Source organism: Phoenix dactylifera, chromosome 5 (assembly GCF_051530095.1).
Source record: "Phoenix dactylifera cultivar Ajwa chromosome 5, Ajwa_hap1_PhDact_Kaust_v1.1, whole genome shotgun sequence".
NCBI lineage: Eukaryota > Viridiplantae > Streptophyta > Magnoliopsida > Arecales > Arecaceae > Phoenix > Phoenix dactylifera.
The window spans coordinates 3,088,642-3,109,923 of record NC_143194.1 but is presented as its reverse complement, the minus strand read 5'-3'; the positions used below and the strand labels follow the sequence as shown (position 1 = coordinate 3,109,923).

The 21,282-nt window shown below is 35.6% G+C and overlaps 2 protein-coding genes across 3 annotated transcripts; both read right to left on the bottom strand.

The window, feature by feature from the left end:
- Positions 1-302: 302 nt before the first annotated feature.
- On the bottom strand, positions 303-9,244 carry LOC103697480 (pre-rRNA-processing ESF1-like protein). The gene is made up of 7 exons (XM_008779346.5): positions 8,389-9,244; positions 7,673-7,789; positions 6,558-6,772; positions 5,205-5,367; positions 3,717-3,845; positions 986-1,746; positions 303-862 (listed from the first exon to the last, which is right to left on the bottom strand). Exons 1-7 carry the CDS (start codon positions 9,109-9,111, stop codon positions 619-621), a joined length of 2,352 nt encoding a protein of 783 aa, XP_008777568.3. The 5' UTR covers positions 9,112-9,244; the 3' UTR covers positions 303-618.
- Positions 9,245-10,867: 1,623 nt separating this feature from the next.
- Positions 10,868-18,684, bottom strand: LOC103704920 (UMP-CMP kinase 4-like). 2 transcript variants are annotated; one of them, XR_603695.5, is made up of 10 exons: positions 18,514-18,684; positions 16,348-16,419; positions 15,671-15,725; positions 13,747-13,864; positions 13,361-13,517; positions 13,131-13,211; positions 12,907-13,014; positions 12,239-12,311; positions 11,856-11,904; positions 10,868-11,113 (listed from the first exon to the last, which is right to left on the bottom strand). XR_603695.5 is itself a non-coding variant. In XM_008788432.4 (9 exons), the coding sequence occupies exons 2-8, from the start codon at positions 16,390-16,392 to the stop codon at positions 12,243-12,245; spliced, it is 633 nt and encodes a 210-aa protein (XP_008786654.3). In that variant the 5' UTR covers positions 16,393-16,419; positions 18,514-18,671; the 3' UTR covers positions 10,868-11,113; positions 12,239-12,242. The 2 variants fall into 2 exon arrangements, 1 of the variants encoding a protein (XP_008786654.3); XM_008788432.4 differs by lacking the exon at positions 11,856-11,904 and having other exon boundaries at positions 18,514-18,671.
- Positions 18,685-21,282: the final 2,598 nt, after the last annotated feature.

The following is a 21,282-nucleotide window of genomic DNA, read 5'->3' as shown; positions in this document are numbered from 1 at the left end:
AGATGTTTTTGGCGTGATGCTAAAGAACCAAAGTCATTTGCATGTGCTGACGTTATTACGTGGGGATGCCACTCAGGATTAACGTTCTCATTGCATGTGGGAGTTCAAGTAGATGAGAAAAATAAGCCACCTGGGGCATCTTACATCATGATAAAAAAAAACACCAAAAAACAGGAAAAAAAACACCAAAAGATAAAAAAAATAATAAGTTGACAACAGAGAGAACTACCCTGTCTCCGTTCAATGAGAAATCATAGGCTTTGCAGAAACTTCATCCCACCCTGCAGCGCAAAGATTGTGAATAGTAGAAAGAGAAATTTGCTAATTACTTAATAATCATCGATATCCTCAAAGATTATATTCTTAACTCAGAGGAAATGAGAATTTGGAATCACTTGCGCTAGTTTTACATGCATCTATTGCAAACAGCAGTTTCCGTTAATAAATAGCTTCTGAGCATCTCGCAAGGGTAAAAAACAAATTTTGGATATCCAGTAAAATACTGCTCTAATTTTCCTCGATTCTTATAATGTCTCTCATAAACTAAAAGACATAATATTTAAGCTCCAAAATTTTATCAGTCTTCACAATTCTCCAGAAGGGGCAGAGGAGCAAACATCATCTACCCTTGGATTTATTCTTTAGTGTGCTCAAGTTTCTTTTAAGTGACCAGACTGTGGAGGAGAACTCGTTTTTCTCTCTCTCCAATGATGCTCCGGTAGGATCCCAGGAATCATCTTTAGCTGGAACTCTATCATCAGATGGAACTTGTTCAGAGGAATTTGCAGTTTCTTCCATTATTGCTTCCTCCCCAGCGCCAGATTGCTGTTTCCGTTGTCGCTGACGAATATAGGCTGCACTCCTGTGATACCGCAAACACACAAAATTTCAACAAAATGTTTTTCTATAGATATATGTTCGGCAAAATGTTTAGTCTAAATGGCCAGCAAACTTTATTCATGAGTGCAATTAGCCATGTAAATACCTCTTGAACTGTGGATCTGTTGGGTCCAAGGCTAAGTGATGAGATGTAAAGAGGGCAGAGAACCTTGGATCATCAGCAATATTTACATCAGGGAGATTGTCATCAGAAGGCTTTTCCTTCCCCTTCTTCCCCTTGACCTTTTTAGGTTTCAAGTTATAGCCTTTGGGACCATGTTCTGCACCCTGGTCATCGGCAAGCAATAGTTCCAACTCTGCTATACTTGCCTCTTGTTCCTTCTCCATCTCTGGAGATAGATCTCGCACTTTCCTGTTACCTTTAACCTTAGTTTTCAACAACTCCTTGCCGTTCTTCTTGCTAACTTTGGTATCAGTGGCTGAGGGTTCTTCAGCAAAGAAATCATCAGGTTGGTCAGGTGCTTCTTGGACATCATAATCACTACTATCGTCCTCTGAGGAATACTGGGACCTCCTCTTCCTTGCTTTCTTCTTCTCACTTCTTTTTCTGAGAACTGCTTCCCAGACTGTTTCAGACTTCTTATCCTTTTTCTCAAGAACCCGCTTGCTCAAATCCTCAAGCTCGGTGTTAAAAGTGATCTCCATGTCCTTGTCATCATTATGATCTGCATCAGAATCATCTCCAGACTGTAAAAGAGCTCGTAATTTTTCTCTCGATATGCGCCTTTTCCCTTCACCATTGGGCAAATCTGCTGCATCATCACTCTCAAAACCATTTTCTCCATCATTGTCATCACCTTCATCACTGTCTCCACTGGATGCCAAATACTCATTCAACTCATCTAGCTTTAGGAGATACAGAAAAGACTAGTGTTAGCATAGAAGAAAAATCAGGTGAACATAGTATCAATGTCAGGTGAAAAGATGAAGACAATACTTAAAATAGTACCTATGCTATCAATCATGAAGCCAAGGGAAAAAAATCTTTTTGTTAACATTGAACTAAGCTTATAAAATTTTGTTTTCTTGATACTTGAAGATATGTGTGTATGCAATTTAATCATTTTTAATAATATGTCACACAAACACTCCCTAAGTGCTTGCACATCCTAGAATCTTTTTCAGCATAGTTTCTTGCTTTTGCACCCAAATCAGCACTTCCACAATGGATCCTGATTCAGGCTTATGTAGTTCTTCGAAAAGGTGGAAATGAGGTGTCTTTAATATTGTACAATGACTAGTCATCCCTTATCCTCGCCATACTTTCCTTGGATCAACATAGACAGTTTATATTTCTCCCGAAACTCCAAATCTATGTAGATGTATGTTTGGTTGCAAGGAAATCCATCGGAAAGGAAAAAATTTTAAAAAACCTAGAAACGGTCTTTACAAATTTGTCAATTTTCAGTTAAAACAAACTAATAGAAAAATAGATTTTCTAGAAAATGAAGTTTTTCAGGCAATTTCCCTTGCAAGAAAAATGACATTAGAGAGAAAACAACAGCTGCGAGTCTATTACCTACGAAGGTTTAAGCTTCCACCATTATTAGATTGCAGTCAAACACTTTCCCAATTCACTAGTTGTTTGTAGACCTTGTTTAGATGCCCACTAAAAATATCCTATATGAATCCGATACCCTTACAGATTCTCTCTATTCCAATAAGAGACATATAGTGCGTCAGAAGAGTTGAATAGTGGACTTAAAAGAGTATTTTTCTTGGCAATGAGATCACTTCAACTATAAGGTGAAGATGAGGTTCCCAGCAGAAGGCATAGACACTGCAAAGAGAGGGATATAGCCAGAAAATTCAAAGAAGGCCTGAACTAACCTGTCCCTGATATTCACCCTTCTCCAAAAGACTGCTTATAAAACTATGAGAAACAATGCTAGAGATCTTCATCGATCTGCCTTTTGTTCTCATTGAGAATAAGAAAGCTATCCAGAAAAATGTGAGAACTTGAGCCTATTTATTACCATAACAAAATAACTTCATCTAAGGTACTACACCTTCTCAAGGAACCTGCTATAAGCCACACAATAATGAGTAACGATGTTGAGAAATGCAGAAACCTTGCCTTAAACCATGAGAACTTTCAAATAATCTACACAATCATTCACAACTACAGAAAAATAGGGACAGCTCCAGCAAGAGTTAACACATGCAGAGCATTCAGAGAGAAACTGAAGCACCCAAGTATCTATAGGTAAATGCAAAAAGTTCCATTCAAACATATGTTTCCGTGAACTAACTAGCAAACAGAAACCCTTGCCTTGCTCCTTCTAAGAAATCAATCATCTTTCCCTACACAACTCTTAAAGGTAAGGTAAACTTCCTCTTAATAGTGCCCCATGTCCTCAAAATAAAGAAAACTATATGTAGGATCAAACGTCTTATGTTTATCATCAGCAAAAACAGCTTCTTCAGTCCCCTCATGGAAGTCTTTCTTTTTCAAGCCAATTGGAATATTCCAGAGAGAGAGTGTGTGTGTGTCAGAAAGTCATGACCAACAAAGACTACACATGATATGTCACGCATAAAACCCTAGGGTTACCAATTCATGATCATATATAAAGGTATTTAAATGAAAATACTGCATATATTATCAGAAATTTGCATCCCTTCCATTTATATGAAAGTTGTAAGCACAACATCTTATTATCTTACAGAAAACAAAAAAAAAAAATAGCCAAGGAGCCCATAAACATTTTCACATATCTACATAATAAGCTGGCACCTAAAAAAAATCACATGCTTGAACACACTATTTATGATCATACTAGGTACCAAAGTTGACATAAAGTGACATCACGGACCTGGTTGGGATTGAATTTCCGTCTTAAGATTTTCGTGCGATCTGGTTCATCTTCTTCCCAGCTTAGTTTAACTTTGCTGTGCTGCAAAGCGCGAGTATGGAAGTCTGGTTCCTTGTAGCTAGTGGGCACCTGAAATGGAGGGAAAAATAAATCTGTATTTGCTAAAAGTCATATAAAAGTAAAATTATCAAAATATATGTATCACAAAAATAATTAGTTCATTGTCATCAAAATAGTAGCAAAGTAGGCATATGTTTAAGGTCCTTGACATCTTTTGTGTGCAAGATCAACTAAATACAAAACATTAGTAACAACATATGCATTTGTTCATGGTCACTAAATCAGTGGCAAAGTTAAGCATTTCCAAATGTCACCAAATTTGTTGCTTGTGAACAAAGTAGGGAAAAAGTGCAGAAAAGAATCAACTGATTATAATCTCAGCTAGACAACTCCCTGCAAGATAATAACCTCTGCCTGTGAACTATGACATTTTCTTTTATAGACCAATTTTGTTTAAAGTACTCCACCAGCGATAACTTAATCTGACCTCAGCAAAAGTTGGTTCACATGCATGGCTGGGTGGGTGTTGGTTTGCCTGGAGCACAAGCATGCGGTTCATGTGTAGAAACTGAAATACAATGCCCTAACATTGTGACAAGAAGCATTCAGTCGACATGTAGGAAGTAGCAGTGGCTAGTATTTAATACCAAGTACAAAGAAAATCTCTTTTTCGGACAACATGGAGCCATTTATTGGAACACGTTTTACATCCATTTGAGGTATTGTTGATCAGCATGGAACTACCAGTTTCAAGCTCATCCCTTGACTCCCATCCTTACACAAGAGATGTAATTGCAGTGCATTCACCAGGTCCTTCTGATGATTTATTATTGTTTTGTCAGCATAATTGTTTAGATGTCATTCAAAAGGCAATTTTTAATGTAGTGAATTTGGAGTAATTTTTGCCTGCAATAACGGAAAGTCGCGAGTTCATAATCTGGTAAATTTGAAAATACAACCAATATAAGTACAATGAAATGTTGGAGGTAGCTTGCAACTTGAGCAGTTATTTAAACTATGTTCAAATAAATAAAAAACCCCATTACAGGAGATTATAGGAATTTCTGGAGAGACTTTTTCTTGAGCAGCTTAAAGTGATTTTATAACCACTTTTGTAGTTAACCTAATTTTTCCTTCATTGTCCTCCTTTTTATCACAGAACACATTGTTCATCATTTTAAAACAATACAATGGTCTCTAATATCAGTATTTAACCACAACAAACAAAAAAAACCTTTAATGTACCGTACAGCCAAAAGAAGCAAGCAAGGAGTTGAGAAACAGAAGACCTGTTTCACCTAGATAAAACAAAGGATAATGGTACCCTCTTTTTTCTGCTGTGAAAGCTATAATTCCTCCTTTGTTTCTTTATCAGTTTGTTATCAGATTAAAACAGTCCAAATAGCATCATCGTGTTCAAATGAGTACCTCTGTTGTGATGTCATGAGGAGGATGTTTGAACTCCATAGTGTCAGGAATGAATTGCAAATCAAACACATTCGATGTTTTTAAAAACTCGGTACCATCAAGAGTTGTATATATATGATCTGCAGTTGCACTTGAATCACATACCACAACAGCATAATAATACCTGAAAGATGTTAGAAAAGGAAAGAAAATGAGGAAGAAATTTTTCTTAAGAATCATAAGAAGAAAAATCAGCTATACTAAATCATTTTCTTACAGATGGCTGATAAAAAGGTTTAAGCTGGTGAAAATGAAAAATCTACTCAAGCATTAGTCATTTAGTATAATAAATAAAATTAGTGATGTTAAAATCGATCCACGGTAGCCAATGAAACAAACTTCCAGACATACACATAAAGATAAGGTGAATTTGGAAAAGCCAGAAGGTGTTAAATAGGGTTTCTAGTACAAGCAAAACTGTATAAATGCAGAAGGAGGCCAAGTGGTGATAGCATGTTCAGAATAAATTCCATACAAGCTGATGACAAATTTCTAGAACACTATCTATTAATATAATGTGAATGCTCAGGGTTCGACTCCACCTAGAGCATTCGGCTCCACTTTTATGTATTAGAAAAGTACCTTCATAACCATCTTGGCTGTCCGTTTGTCTCTCAGTATTCTTTTTTTATGTTTCAGAGGAGACTCTATCGGAATTATAAAAAAGGAAGGAATGCATTCACTGGGAGCTCATCCAGAAAAGAGAGGAGAGTCTGTTGGACTCTCTAATAGATCCACTTTTTATATTTTATGAATACAAATTACACTGTGGATTGGCCTATATGAAACCTAAAGATTTCAAGTTGTCTTGGAAAAGGGTCAACTCATTATTATCAAATGGCTTGCATCGAAGTTTAGTAAGGAAAAAAGGTTTCATCTTTACTAAAAGAAAAAAGAACATACACCGGAGACCCTCCGTTCTCCACTCTAATTTCTTTATGCTTTTGATATGGAAATGCTACAGCAAGATCAGCCTATTTAAGGCCTATAGGATTTCAAGAAGTTTTATGAGAAGGTTTGACACAATTATTACCAGATGAGTGCGACCATGTTTATGTAAAATTAATTATGGTAAAGCTTCAATTTGTTTCTTACATTATGTATGTCTGTGCGTATGTGTGTATGCAGCATCTAGAAACTATAATCTAAGAGTGAATAATAATAATAATAATAATAGTAATAATAGTAATTCCAGAAGGCACACGGACACAGCCATTGATATCCCACCTCATTTGAATTGCACGCTCAATGCTAGTATCTTCAAATTAACAGCACTAATGTAGGATTAAAAATAAGTTTCTCTTGGCCAATCACCTTAGTTTGTTCAACTCATAAGTCCGCAATTTTTCATTGTAAATATCTGAATCATCATCACTGTGCTCTTCGTTGCCATCAAGCAATCCCGATGGTCCATGAACTGCTTCAATTTCCATGCATTTAACTCCAAATTCAGATGGGTAGACAGCCACTGATAAAACTTGCCCGCCTTTTGGGAGACATGAACTCATCACCACATAAAGATCAACAGCCTGTAGACAGAGGAAAGAAAATTCAGCTTATATCTAACACAAAAAAAAAAAAAAATCAGCAAGATATTAGCTTAAATAAGAAACTGCTAGCCACATAAAAATTGACCTGAAGCACCATTTCCCAGATCAAGTTGAATAGCACAGCATAGCTGAAGTAGGAGAAGAGCATAGAGAACAAAATATGACAGTGGTAGTGAAAGTGCTCAACTTATTAGTTAAGAATAGTCAAGGTCTTACATATGCAAAAAAAAATGACAATTTCTTAAGCAATAACTGCTATCATTTTTAAAATACATTAAGGAAATTTTAAGGACACATAGAAAAACAAAATAGAGTCAGAACATTTGGCCTTATTAGACTCATCCAAGTCTAGAACATGTAGAAAGTAAAACTAACCTAGAAATAATAAAATATCAGCATAAACTGAAGATAAGAAAACATATTTGCATGAAACTTTTGATGGGTTGAACTTGAAGGTAACATTCTGCAATATGCAGAATCATTCCAACATTTCATGATATGATTCTACTTCAAAGAAGTTGTTTTATACTTTGAAAAATCCGTTCATATCAAGAAACATTCTGTGTAATTTTATATGATAGACCCCACCCCATCTTTTAAAGTGTTCTATAATGGAACATAGAAATATAGCCACGAAAAAGGATAATGTACTGCATGCTATAAATCTGAACATCGAGATTTACTACATAATTTCTCAGAAGGCACCCGAACAAGCATAAAATTGTAAATTTAAGTAAAACATGTAGAATACAAGTATACATCAACATAAACTGAACACAGTTCTTTGGAGATTTTTTTGGCAGTGAGAACAGCATCATTGCAGTTTGCATTAAAAAAAAAAGGAGAAGCACTCCATCAATATAGGATATGCTCACATACCTTAATATGATCCCAGTCCATATTAACAATTGCAAGTCTGTAAGTCGCTTTGTCTGTCATTGGTGTATCCTTATGGTCAGCCATCAAATATCGGCAAATATCACTATTGACTGAGTACTGCAAACAAAGATTGTCAAGTGAGGCATTTGCACCATCAGATCCCTGTGGAGGGGGAAGCATTGGGCTTTTGTGAAAGCCAAGTATCAAGAAATGCTCATACTATTTAGTTCTTTTGAGGAAAGAAATATGCAGCTAATATATAATAAGACAAATCATAATGATCGCATATGAAACATTGAACTGAACCAACAAAAAGGAAAAGGACTTCACACTTGAGACGCAAATAATTAAACCAAAAATGTATAGCAGCCAAACAAAAGGTACAAACATTTCAAGAAATCAATTGGTGAAAACAACAGTTTTAATTTTAAAATCTTGGGAATGGATCAAAGCACTTGAAAACTAGAATACTAGACAAAGTGCCAGAAAACATGCGAGCTCAAATACCACAAATCTTAACTTGAAGTAAAAAATGAGAAAATATTAAGAATTCATTGCAATCCTACAAGACATAATGGAAAACAACGCAAACTTTACAAATATAACCAAGTTCCTAAACTCAAGAAGCAACAAACTTTATGAGAAAGAAAGTGAAAAATAAAAGATATTTGATACATCGCTGCATTAAAACAGATAAAAGGCAAAAGAAGAATTACTTCATCATCGTCATCATCTTCTTCCTCTGTAGTCGAAGTACTCTCGTCACTTCCTGAGGCAGTGAAATCCTCTTCCTCCTCTTCCGACACCTCCGGCCCGGATTCACTGCTATACACTTTCCTCGGCAACTCGGAGCTCCGCTCCCTCGGCTCATCGGGTTCTTCTTCCTTCATCTCCGTCTCCTCCTCCCCCTCTTCCTCTTGGTGAAGATAGTAATGGAGCAGAGGATTCGCGCCTTTTTCCTTCCTCGCCTTCCCCCTCTTATCGACAGGCGCGGAGGACGTGGAAAAATTCTTGTCGGATAACATCCGGGTGAAGCGAGAATCAATGACGACCTTCGATTCGCGCTTCGGCATACGTTGGAACCGCGGATCGAAGTGCGCCGACGAGAATCGAGGATCCGTGATGAGACTATTCCTCTTCTTCTTCCCCTCTAAGATATCGCCTGCGTTCTCTGGTTCGCCACCATCCTGTCGGTTCCTCTCCTTCTTCTTATCCTTCTTCTTGTTCTGCTTCTTACCGTGCTTCTCCATGACCTTATCTTCCACCTCCCTCACCGCCACCGCTGCCGCCGGCGGCTCCGCCAGCGGTTGAAGCCTTTGCTTCTTATTATTCTTCCTTTTCTTGATGCCTTCGAATTCGTCGTTCTCGGGACGCTCTTGGAGATCCTTGTTCTTCTTGCCCTTCTTCCTCTTCTTGTCACCGTTCGCCGTGGACGCCATGGCTGCGAACTTGAGGGGGACGCGGTGGAGACGGGGGCTCGGTAGAGTTCTCCCCTTCGTTAAGGTTGATGATTAATAGGGTTTTCGCTAGGGCCGAGTTGAGGCCAGAACCGGGCGGTTCGATGGCTCAACCCTTTCACCTGTGAACGAGCGGACCACCCGGGTCGCTAAGGGTCATTAGTGCTGGACACGTGCGATGCACGAGTGGCATGGACAGCGCTGCATACATAGTAATATTGCTCTTTACCCATCCATCCCGATTTAGGTTAAGGACATTGAGGAACCGAGGATTACATATAAAGGTTGAAGCAGGGGCTAATTTGGCTGTATCTGTGTTCGTAATGTATGATATATTCATTTTAGCCAAAAAAAAAGTCTAATATCCTTGAAATTTGAATCCTAACTTTGACATAAACGGCAACGCCCGATTTGGAATACTGGCTTCCACTTCTACCAATTCTGCTTTGACTCTGTCCAACCCCTAAGCCGCGGGCTAGCTTTTTTTTCAAAAAAAAAGAAAATATTTTTAGCGAATGAGCTATTGTTATTTTCTCTCTGTAATATGAGCTAATAATTTTCTATTATTTCTTCTCTCTTACAAGTGACTAGCACCCAAGAAGTGCAATGCGGATATAAGATGAATGACTCAAAGCCTTGCTAGGCCATTGTTGAAGCCCCTAAAAGCTTTGCTGGAGGAAGAAAACCCATAGCCATAGCGATTAGCCTCTAGAGATCTTTAAAAACAAAAAATCATTTTGAGCAAATGAGCTATTCTTATTTTTCTCTATTTTTAATACTAGCTAATAAGTTCCTCATATTACTTCTCTTTTACAAGTGAATAGTATCCAACAAGTGCAATGGCATCTCACAAGAGATGCAGGATTAATTTCTAAGGTTTACTAAGTCATTGTTGAAGCCTATAAAAAGCTTTGCTTTTTTTTTTTTTGGAAATGTCCTATAAAAAGCTTTGCTTGAGGAAAAAAAAAGTAAGTTCCACGGGAAAGATAGCTTTTTTGTTTTGATTTTATTTTATTTTTTCAAAAACCAATTATTAGAGTAAGTGAAATTAATGCTCAAGAATGTAGTTGCACTCTCGAGCATCGGTATTTTAATTATTAACCGGCTATATATATATATATATATATATATATTGATTGCATTGATTCGATATAGTAGAAATATATTTGAACCCTGGTTTGGTATAACACCAAGCAATCAAACTGATCAAGGAAGACCATTATTAATGTTTTTGAGTCCAAGTCATGCTTCAAATAGTTCGGTGGTTAGGATGTTGGCCTCGCACGAAGGTTGGCAATATGGACTCGAGATGCAACCTACGCCTCCGGAACTAATATTGGTTTCTGCCTGCTTAAAACTTGCTGACATGATAAGAGTACATACTAGCTAACTGCAGCATCATTTCTCATCAAAAAAGCGAGGCTAGCGACCTTTTGTAGCACGGCAAATTTAAGCTTTAAGAAAAGCTAACAGAGTGGTAGCATGTTGAAAAAGCAATGTAAATCTGCTAATATGATAATGCAAACGTTGGTTACAGTATATTGCAACCTAATTTATTCATGACCTAAATTCATGATATGCAAACTTCAATCTGAATCAACATGAACCCAACTCCTATGATTGCAAAAACAAGATCATGTCTGACCTGACGACCATGGTCAAGAATGTTTACAATATGGAGTAGCTGAAAGCAACCGCAATATAAATTATAGAGGTGCATATATCAAAGATATAGTCATAAAAATAATATGAAAGGATTTAATTAAGATATAAATCAGTTCCAACATCAATGAAATCCTCAACTATAAGTCTCACAGAGCTTAGCAAAATCTTAAGACAACATCCTTTGAGACATTATTGAGCAGTCCCCAAAAAATAAAGCTCGTATGATAATACAAAGACGCAATACAGATGAGCAGTGAGTTTCTTCTACATGAACTCATCCATGCTAAAACTTTATTTAGGCAGCGCTCTACAGAGGTACCTGCAAAATGGGTGTAAATCCATTACGAATTCAACAGCAGGAATTTGTATATGTGAACATTTTTTGATAAAAACAGTTCTACATTTAGAGGCGAAATTGTGATTCAGACCAGCATAGTACATGTTAAGAATTTAAGATCCAACTGAGCAAGCACAGGTGATAGGTTCAGATAATCTCATGAAAGTAACAAGAACTGCCTGTCAGAATGGTTTTCTTCTCACATTATTCATCCAGCTTTAGTTGAATGGAGATCACATATGGGCATTTTCATATCATATCCAATTTAAAAATTTGATTGTTAAAATTTGAAGATATCTAGCATGATCGCGCAATAATACTGAATAATTTTAGTACCCTCTTCTAAGTTCTATCTGAATTGTAGTATTAATTTTAGTAACTGATAAATAGATATGAACTATGAAGATGAAACAAAGATAATTCTAATATTTGCATTATCAATACAATATATTTATACTGGTCATTTAAAAAATAACTAATACGAGATATTTTGGAGGTCTATTATAACATTTTTGTATTCATTCTCATTTTCCTCTAACGGGCAATTTGGTAGAGGAAATATATAATTTGTTTGGAATATCAGTTTTGTTGGCACTCTTGCTATACTAGGAGAAGTCTGAAACGATGAAATTTATGAATACAAGTAAACATTACAAATTATGAGGAAGATAAAGCAGAGAATGTTCTTGAAGACGCACACCCAAATCAGCCAGTAGACTGTTACCTTTTATTATGTTTATTATGATATTATCCTCCCTGCAGCTCTAAGATGCCTGTCAAACCACAAACAAGCAAGGTAGACTCAGTGTGCAGGTGAATCAGCAACAGATGGTAGCAAATTACTGCTATACTCAGTCCAGACATCATTGCAAAACAGATCAAACACTGAACATAGAACTAGTCTGAATTTTCACCACCCAAACATTCATCACTCTTCACTAAGGTCGGCACTGGTAGGCCAGTTGATTGGTTTGAGCCATTAGGTACTCTCAAATCTGACTAACCACGAGGAAAACAAAAATACAAAAATACAAAAAACAAAAAAGCACTTGTGCATAAAGACATTTTCTTCAAATACCTCACGTAAAAAGCAGAGAAGTTTCTTACCTTTTCATGCAAACAGGGAGAAAATGCCTTTAACATCTTCAAAGACCTCATTAATAGGCTTTCCAGCATCAATCTGCGCATAAACATACAGGGGTTAGCACACAAAAGTTAACAAAAGCATATTTTCCCTCCTGAAGAAATACAGTGGGAATGCCATCTGCTGGATTCAAATCCGGAACCTCTCCCCAGCACACGTGCTGAGGAGATGAGTACCGACAAACCCAACCCCTGTTGACTGGTTGACAAAAACACATTGACTTCAGAATAAGATGCATTTTTGTAACATGCTCCCAGCCAGAAGATCAAGATCATGAGCAAATGGAAAAGACATCTCTATGTTAAGAAATATTTTTGTAAGTGAGGCACCAGTTTACCAGGTTGTAATATAAGTAAATTTGAGACATACAAAAAGAACCGACAAGGAACAAAACAGAAATATATTGTGATTGATTTATCATCAACCACTGAATAAAGACCAACTACTCACGAGAAAAGATGAATCAACCTAGAGTAGGGAAAGAGAGTATGCAGCATGCTATTACCTTATTATACTCATGAGAAACTATATCAATGCAATCTCAAAATAGCAGTGCTTTGGTAAATCTTCATGACTTGAGAATGATATTGAAATTTTATTCAGTAATATTTTTCTAAGAAAGCAATATTACCTTCTTAACCTTGCTCTTTGAATTGTAATACTCAACTACAGGTAAGCTGGATTCCACAAAAACTTTAAAACGTTTCCTTATGGTATCAATATTATCATCTTCTCTCCCCTATAATGCCCAAGAAAAAGAAGATGTTAGAAATAAGGAATCACAAGACCAGCAAACTTTTAAAAAAAAGATGTAGAATATGATCAGATTATTAGAGAAAATTTTGTTTTGGCAACCTGGTTACGACTCAAAAGACGCTTCTCCATTTCTTCCTCTGAACAATCAAAAAACAATACAAACTCGGGTACTATCTTTGTCTGTGACAGCAAGAAACAGTTAAGCATCTTACGTACTCTTAAACCAAATTAACATAAAAAAAACAAAAAAGAATTTTTGTTTAAAAAATTACTGGGTTCAAGAAAATATTTTTGAGTAATTTATCACTAAGGAAAAAATGTAGTCTTACAACTTCCTCAAATGCAGCACGGTTCTCTTCATTCCGTGGGAAGCCATCAATCAGAAATTTGTTGTTTTCACTTTCAAGCATGGCCCTTTGTAAAAGCTTAATGGTTACCTCAGAAGGGACAATCTTTCCCTCCTTTATCATGTTCTGAATCATGGTGCTGTAAAAGCAAAGGTAAATATGTCTTAACTTTATCAAAGCAATGCTGAGAACAGAGTGGAATTATTCAATTGCGATTCAAGTTTTCATTTCCAAATAAGAAATTCTGAAGTCCCAACATTATCAATATAATTATGTGCATAGATTGCAATAAAAAGAACTAAACTTTTGCTTTAATGCATACAGTTGCATAAATGGACTTCCACGAAAATAAAGGTCAGTGAAAATACCCATTTTCAGAACCAGATTTAATTTCTGCACGCAGAAGATCACCAGCACTAAGATGAGTGAACCCAAAATGCTCAACGATATTGGCACACTGTGTACCCTTCCCACTGCCAGGACCACCTGTAAATATTACATAAATTTATAAGTCTCCAAACTTGCTGATAATTCTCTTTCTTTAAAAAAGGTAAAGTTATAGAAAATAATAAGTAGCTGGGGCAAGAGTAAGGAAAGAAAAGCAAAGATGAAAATAAAGGCAAGAATCAGATGTGTCCATTCTGCAATATATCATCCATATGGATATCGACCATATAATACATCTTACATTCTTACTTGAATGGTAAAAGACAACTTGCAATACATGAGAAAATCAAACTAGAAAATAAAATAATCAGGCACCATAGCAGTCACAAAGAAACGACTCGGTCTTCTTTACAGATAATTAGTTTATAGAAAGAAATTACAGCTATTTCCAACTTTTAATCGCAGTTTTGGCCTGGGACCCACACCAAATGTTGCAATTATTGCTTAACCCTGTTCTTTATTAACAAGGGAATATATATTTAATAGCACAAAGAGTTTGAAAGATGAATTTGCAGATTCCAAATGCACTTCTCTCTCTAAGTGAATTGAACAAGTAGTGCACAGATTCACCAACAACTGGATACAGCATATAAAAGAGTATATTCGTTACAGTTTGTATCACTTATAACCAGCCAAAAGAATGTATTAGGGGAAAATATTCTCAGCAAGTTAAACATAAGTTTCAGCAAGTTAAATGAAAATTTAAGCCTCATTTCACAAAAGAAAAAAAGGTCATATCTACTCCCAAGGCGGACCTTGTCAAGCTCAGCATTTTGTCTTTATATGATTTTTCAACTTTCAGTTTCTATCAATATTGGACTTGTTAATCCAACCGCTCCCATCCTATTGTCATATGCCCCATGTTGGACAGAAAATCTAAGAGTTGATCAAAATGAATGACGAAGGAAAGCCAAGATACATTCATAATTAAGCTATCAAAAACTTGTTCCAAAATGCTCGACCTAGCAGAATCATGATTTAACTTGGAAAAGAGAACCGAAGAAAAAATGGAGACAATGAACGGTGTTACAAGTCCATAACCTGATAGAAAAGTTATTCAAAAAACTTGAATACCTAGATCTCATATTTGATGTCATAAGACATTAGTTTTTGAGAAACTAATTGGCTATCTCATATTTATGCTATTTCTATGCGCATAGCTCATATAAAAATCAACCTAAGCATGACTACTATAAACTGTTCCGCCAACTGAAAATGTCAAAGCCAAAATAAGCCAACGAGAAAACTGGAGGGTCAACATAGGTTGATAGCCAATAATAATAATAATAAAAGAAGCTAAATCTAACAAACACATCCATAAGGGATATAGACCCAATATTTGCATCAAGAATAAATAGATCCTCATCCTGTGATCCCACTTCTCATTGCACTTGGCACTGTTGGCAGTCTTCCAATCAAAGGTAGAATACATCCATTCCAAAAGGCAACACATAACTGACATGTTTTGGTTAAGAATTTAAGATGCTTACAAAAAGGCATACCTGATCAGAAATTATAAATTTCCAAAATGGCTGCAAGAGATATCAAGAATAAAATGATGTCTCTGAGAAAGGAATGGTCATCATTGTGTTTTCAATATTGGCATTAGAAAAGGGGGAAAAGCTACACAGGATTACGTTTTACTTATGACTGAAGGTTAACTAGTAAACAGAACAACAATGATACACCCCAGATGCTAAAGGAAACTTGCATGATCAATGAAGTAAAATGCTAAGAAAATCTCATAATATTTATGCAAGACAGTGTACATATATTGGAAGGCCAAAGTTAGGTGACTTCAGTTTAAGGAATCCAATGTGACCAGATCTGAAGCAAGTATCTCACCTAAAACAAACACAACTGTGACTTGCTTGTCACCCAAGTGGTTCTCACTGACATCCTGCAGCCAAATGGCACTTGTTATACTTCATACAAGATAAAACAGGAAAAGAAATGGCCAAATATTGATACAATTAGCATTAATACATAAAAGAATGTGAAGTTCAGGCTTGGAAAATTTTAGAAAAATTCTCCAGGAAGTCTATAAAATTAGGAAATAACTTAGCTGCCTTACAATGATGAGTTTGCAGAAAGCAATTTCTGACAGACATTTCAATCAATAGTGCAATTTGAGAAAAGTGACTATATTTTTTCTTCTCTTCTAAATTTCCTAGAAAGTATATTCGTGCATGCAGTTTTTAATGCACTTCAGCATGCATGGAAACATGTTTCCATAATTCAACTGTATGCAACCATCATATATATGCTGCACTACATGCTGCAATATATATGCATTGATGAGTTGGCATGTCTTGATTGTGAATATTAATACCAAAAATTTTGTATTTTTGTGCTTGCTGTGAACTAGATTTGAGTAATATGGTCATAGAAAATTTGATAATTACCATTTTTCCATAAAAATGGAGCGTAAAACTCCGTTTGTCAATCTAGAAAAGAACAGGTAAACAACACAGAAATGCCTGACTCTTATTTTGCAAAATAACACTGAGATCATGAAGTACCTTGCTTGCATTTGCTGTTGCAGGAGCATCCACCACAGTTCCCATTGATGAAATTTTTTAAGAAATTAAAATCTGTTAGGAAGCAAAAAAAACATTGTGTAAACAATTTTTTATCTGCTAAACCAACAATCCAAGTGTAATAGGCAAAATGTGCCAAGGAACACTATGAAAAATGATTTCAATGAGGTGGTAACCCAAAGGAGGCCTGAGAGTCTTATGAGTGAAAATATTAAATATTAAGTTAGAAACTTCAGGTCTGCATGACACCTTACAAAGCCTTGATATTCAGTTTCACTTCCTTTCAATGCATGTGTCTATAACCACTATTTAGTTAAAGTCATTTAAGTGTCCTGGTGTTATTAGAAAAGAATGGACTTCTGTCTGCTAAATCATATATTTCCGTTATGACTTATGAGGGCTTTCGACTAAACTACATGTGATTGCAAACAAGCAAATCATCTTCAGACAGTTCTCTCAGAATAGAAGTTGACCAAAACTTTTGCACCTACAGTAGAAGGACCAATGCCTTAATTAAAGAATAATCAACACACACATCATGCAAATCAAGCAGTGTTCCCCTTTAGGCTTTTCAAAATCCAATCATGAACTCTGACTTCAGTTGTTGCCAACAAATTAGCTTTTAATAGTCATAAGTAAATCTATTTCAAACTCTTGATGGATGTCTTCTTTTTTTATTACACTTGATGAATGTCTTCAGATTTTGTATGTGTGCTCATTTATTAGTCTTTTTATCTTGGCTACTCTTTCCAATTTAATGTCAAATTAAATTCTAAGCTACTAATTAGAATGAGCATATATATGAGTAGCACCCCTTTTCTTAATCTACAGGTGGAGTGTCAATTATGATCTTTGCTTGGCAAAATCCTGCATTGTGAAAGTATAACTAAAATTGTAACGTGCTTGCTTCATGATTTTGGATGGGAGTGTATAAATTATACCCTTACCCAATTTTAAAGCAGACTTATATCATAATTAATTACCAGCAGAATTACTTTATATGGTCCAGAAGGAGGTTATTAGGTTCGCTTAGTGTACATGTGTGGATGTGTTTGTAAAACCTAATTGTAATAAAAAAAATGTATTTTATAAAATAAACTCTTTAAGATGCACAGGTTATGTTAGAGGCTAAAGTAATCTGCCATAATTTAGATAGTTCCACCAAAGATTTACAACAAAGCTATTCAGGTCAATCAAGACAATCTACACCTCTGCAAATATCAGTTCATTTCTGCAATCACAAATATTCTGAACAGACTCAAAATCAGATGCATATTTTTCACACAAGCAGCGTGTTTGGACTCCTCTGCCTGCTTGCTGAGATCTGATGTGCCTGTCTTCTGATAGGACCTATACAAATCATAAAAAAAATATGGATCTAGCATTGTGTCGAACAAACACAAAGTTTTCCTTCACCGAATAAATGAATATTTTCGTAGTTCAACAAACAAATAATGAATCAGTAGAAAATGCTTTTTACAGCCATTACATAGTGCAGAATAAATCATGTCGAGAACTGAAAATTAACAAACACCAAAATGCCGCATCTCAGCTTGGCAGATCGCAATCTATTTTTCTGAGCCCAAAATCGCAGAACTAAAATAAACTGGTATCAGATCTCACAAGCTCCCATCTGTCAGCACATCCAATAACGAGAATTCACGAACAGATCAGATCTGTCTCTCTGAATACATTCTTCCAATACATTAACTAGTTATAATCAAGAGAGAAATTAAGTGCGAATTCCGGTATTACTGCTTAACTAATGAAAAGAAATCAAATGAACGGATCAAAATTCTGTCAATCAATTAAACCCATATCAGATGAACAGATCCCGCAACCAGAGGCACTAAGTCCATATAAATTCGTACAAACTCAATCGCCATGTCATTGTACTGTCAGAGGCATCTACCCAATTTCCCATGCAATCAATAGATTAAGCATCATTCATCCAAATTCAACCAGATCTCACACAGAAAGAACGAAACAGTCCAAACTCCGCCAGATCCACGCAATAATACACAAAACTATTCACTATTCGATAAAAGAAAAGAAAAAACTCCGAACTATCCAAGATTATCCAAGAACATGAAGTACGCGTTAGATCCGGAGAAATAGAGATTGAAGAGAGCGAGACACGATCAATACCTGAAACGAGAGACCGGGCGAGGAAAGCGACGAGAGAGAGAGGAAACGAGATCTAAGGAAGAGGAGAGGGGGTGGCGTGGCAAGGAAACTGTTCTCTGGGGTAGAAGCGTTTATATAGCCGGAGACGGGCCGTGTGGAACGAATGACTATTGAATGAGCTCGCGGGTATTTCGCTTGCCGTTTGAAAGGTTGACGAGTCTAAAGTAATCAAATTAAAATTTTCTCCTATATTTTGGGCAAGAAATATAGCAAAAACAAATCAATTTATTTTTTTATAGCGTATTTTTATTATTTTTGTAAAACGACCTGATTGTTTAAATTCCCAAACAGATTCGACCTTGATCCTGACTGCCATTCTAGAACCCTATATTTAAGCTAACTCAAATACACTTATAGAATTTTTTTGGTTGGGGTATGTTAGATTATGGAATAATCTAATAGCTCTTGAAAATCAGTTATGGGAGAAAAAGATTGTTGAGAAAAACAAATTTTATTACATTTAGAAGGTCAAAAAATTACTCCAAAATATAGTAACAGATTACTATACTTAGTTAAAGATAATATTATATAAAAATATTACCAAATTTTTAATAATATTTTTGAATAATTAATTCCAGTAATAACATCTTTTTTCTGATCCATTTATTGCTCATTGATGGCCCACTTATATAAATGTTATTAATATTGGCGGTTTCGAATATTAAAATAGATTTATATGAGCTGATAAATATTTTAATATTAATTATATATATTAAAATATATATTTCTTAGTATAAACAAATTTTAGTTTGTTTTAGTATATAAATAAATATATTAATTATTAATAAATCTTATGTTATATTTATTGGTGATTAATAATATTTTTTAATTATTTACTAATATTTAATATTTATTAAAAATGTATTAATATTATATTATTTATAAATATTATTAATCAATATATTAATATATTTATTCTTCTTTCTCTCATTCAAAATCGTGTATGAGACCGCCCCTCCTCCACAAGGGCACCAAGATCTTCTATCTCTCGAGTGCTTTATGGAAACTCCTAATCGAGATCTAGTCTATCGATTTTTTATTTCCTTCCACTCTCAACTATGGATTTGATGAACCCTTGGTAGCCATGCGAGTGAAGATGGCGTGGTCTCCGATAATAGAGAGTCGATTCTTGATCGATGAATCCAAGTGATGAAAGATGGTGGTGAAGCTTAGTAGCAAGATTATACTATAAGCTCATATGAGATAGACTGACAAAATCCAGCATAAGGAATGCGTAAAAGAGAAATGAATAACTTCGCTCGTTAATCTAACATGAAAAAACAAATTCTACCTCTTTATTGGTGTTTGTTTTTTACCTTCTCTCTCAAAAACATAGGTATGGGGCTTGTCATTTATTTTACCAACACTCTCATCTACTTTTCGTACCAAATATGGTGACATGAAATTTGTTCTTTTATGCCAGGTTACCCTCAACCAAATGAGCCCATGAGTTAAAATACTTTATAATATAAATAAGTTATACATATTTTTTATGCAAGTACACAGTTTACTTTTAGCCATGCATTTTTTATGAGTATCAAATGCATATGCAATTTTAGTATCAATTATAAGGCTCTAAAGTAGTCTTTCTTTTATCTCGTTCTAGCTTTTTCTTTTTTTAAATTTTTTTTTAGGGGATGTAGTTGGTAATATATTTGGAATATATAGTTCACCCCTCTACTTTGTCCTAGTGCTACTCACACCCCTTGGGTTTAAAAATTTTTAATTGGATCCTTGAAGTCAGCAAATTGATCCAAGGTGATCCTATATTCGTCTCTATCAATATGATCTTAAAGAGTAGTGTCATGTGTCCATCACATAATAACTTAAAGTTTTTTTTTTTAAAGACTGAATTACTATTATAATCATTCATTTGGTATGGAAGCCACCGACTAATATTTAAAGGAAGAGTAGCTAGTTACAAAAAGAAAGAATAGCTAATATTTAAATATTATTAATATCTATGATCTAATGAACCTCTTCCAAAACAACCATTATAAGTTATAGCACACATAATTTTAGACAATAATTCAATATTCTTTCCGAAAAAAATCACCAGAGTGCTTACTTTTGTCTCATGTAAATATAAATGTTAAAAAAAAGAATTTGAGATTTTAACCATCCAATTGACTTGTCTTAGTATTAGGAAGTTGCACTGAAATGTTCTTTGCATTCATGCACGTCCTTGTGATACCAACCCTTGCTGCAATACATACCTTTCAAAGATATCACTGACCCTGTCTCCTCTCCTCTTCCTCTCGCCCCTCCTCCTCACCACCACCCCCCTACCCCACCAATCTAATCTTTGTCATACTAAACTAATTCCTATTCTTATCTTGATCCTCTTTCACTAGCCTTTCCTCCTTTTTAGTTGCCATCAAGATTATTAGCAACGACCTTACCAACCTCTTCTCCACCACCTACTTTTTTGCCTCCCTTGCTAGCCTCTGTCTCTCCGTATAAGATAAAGGTCTCATCCTCTACTTTTTTCTTGAGATCCTTGTCACCATCAACAACATGTTTGCCTCCTCTCCCCTACCCTCTCCTCCTCCTCCTCCTCCGCCACTTGGCACTCCTCCCTCTAAGGTGCCGATGTTGCCATCTTTTGTCGTACCTTCCATAGTGATCTCACTACCTTCCCTCTAAGGTGCCGATGTTGCCGTCAGCCTTTATGCCCTTAATTGCAGTCATCACATGGTTGTTGTCCCACCTCCTCATCACATACCTTGT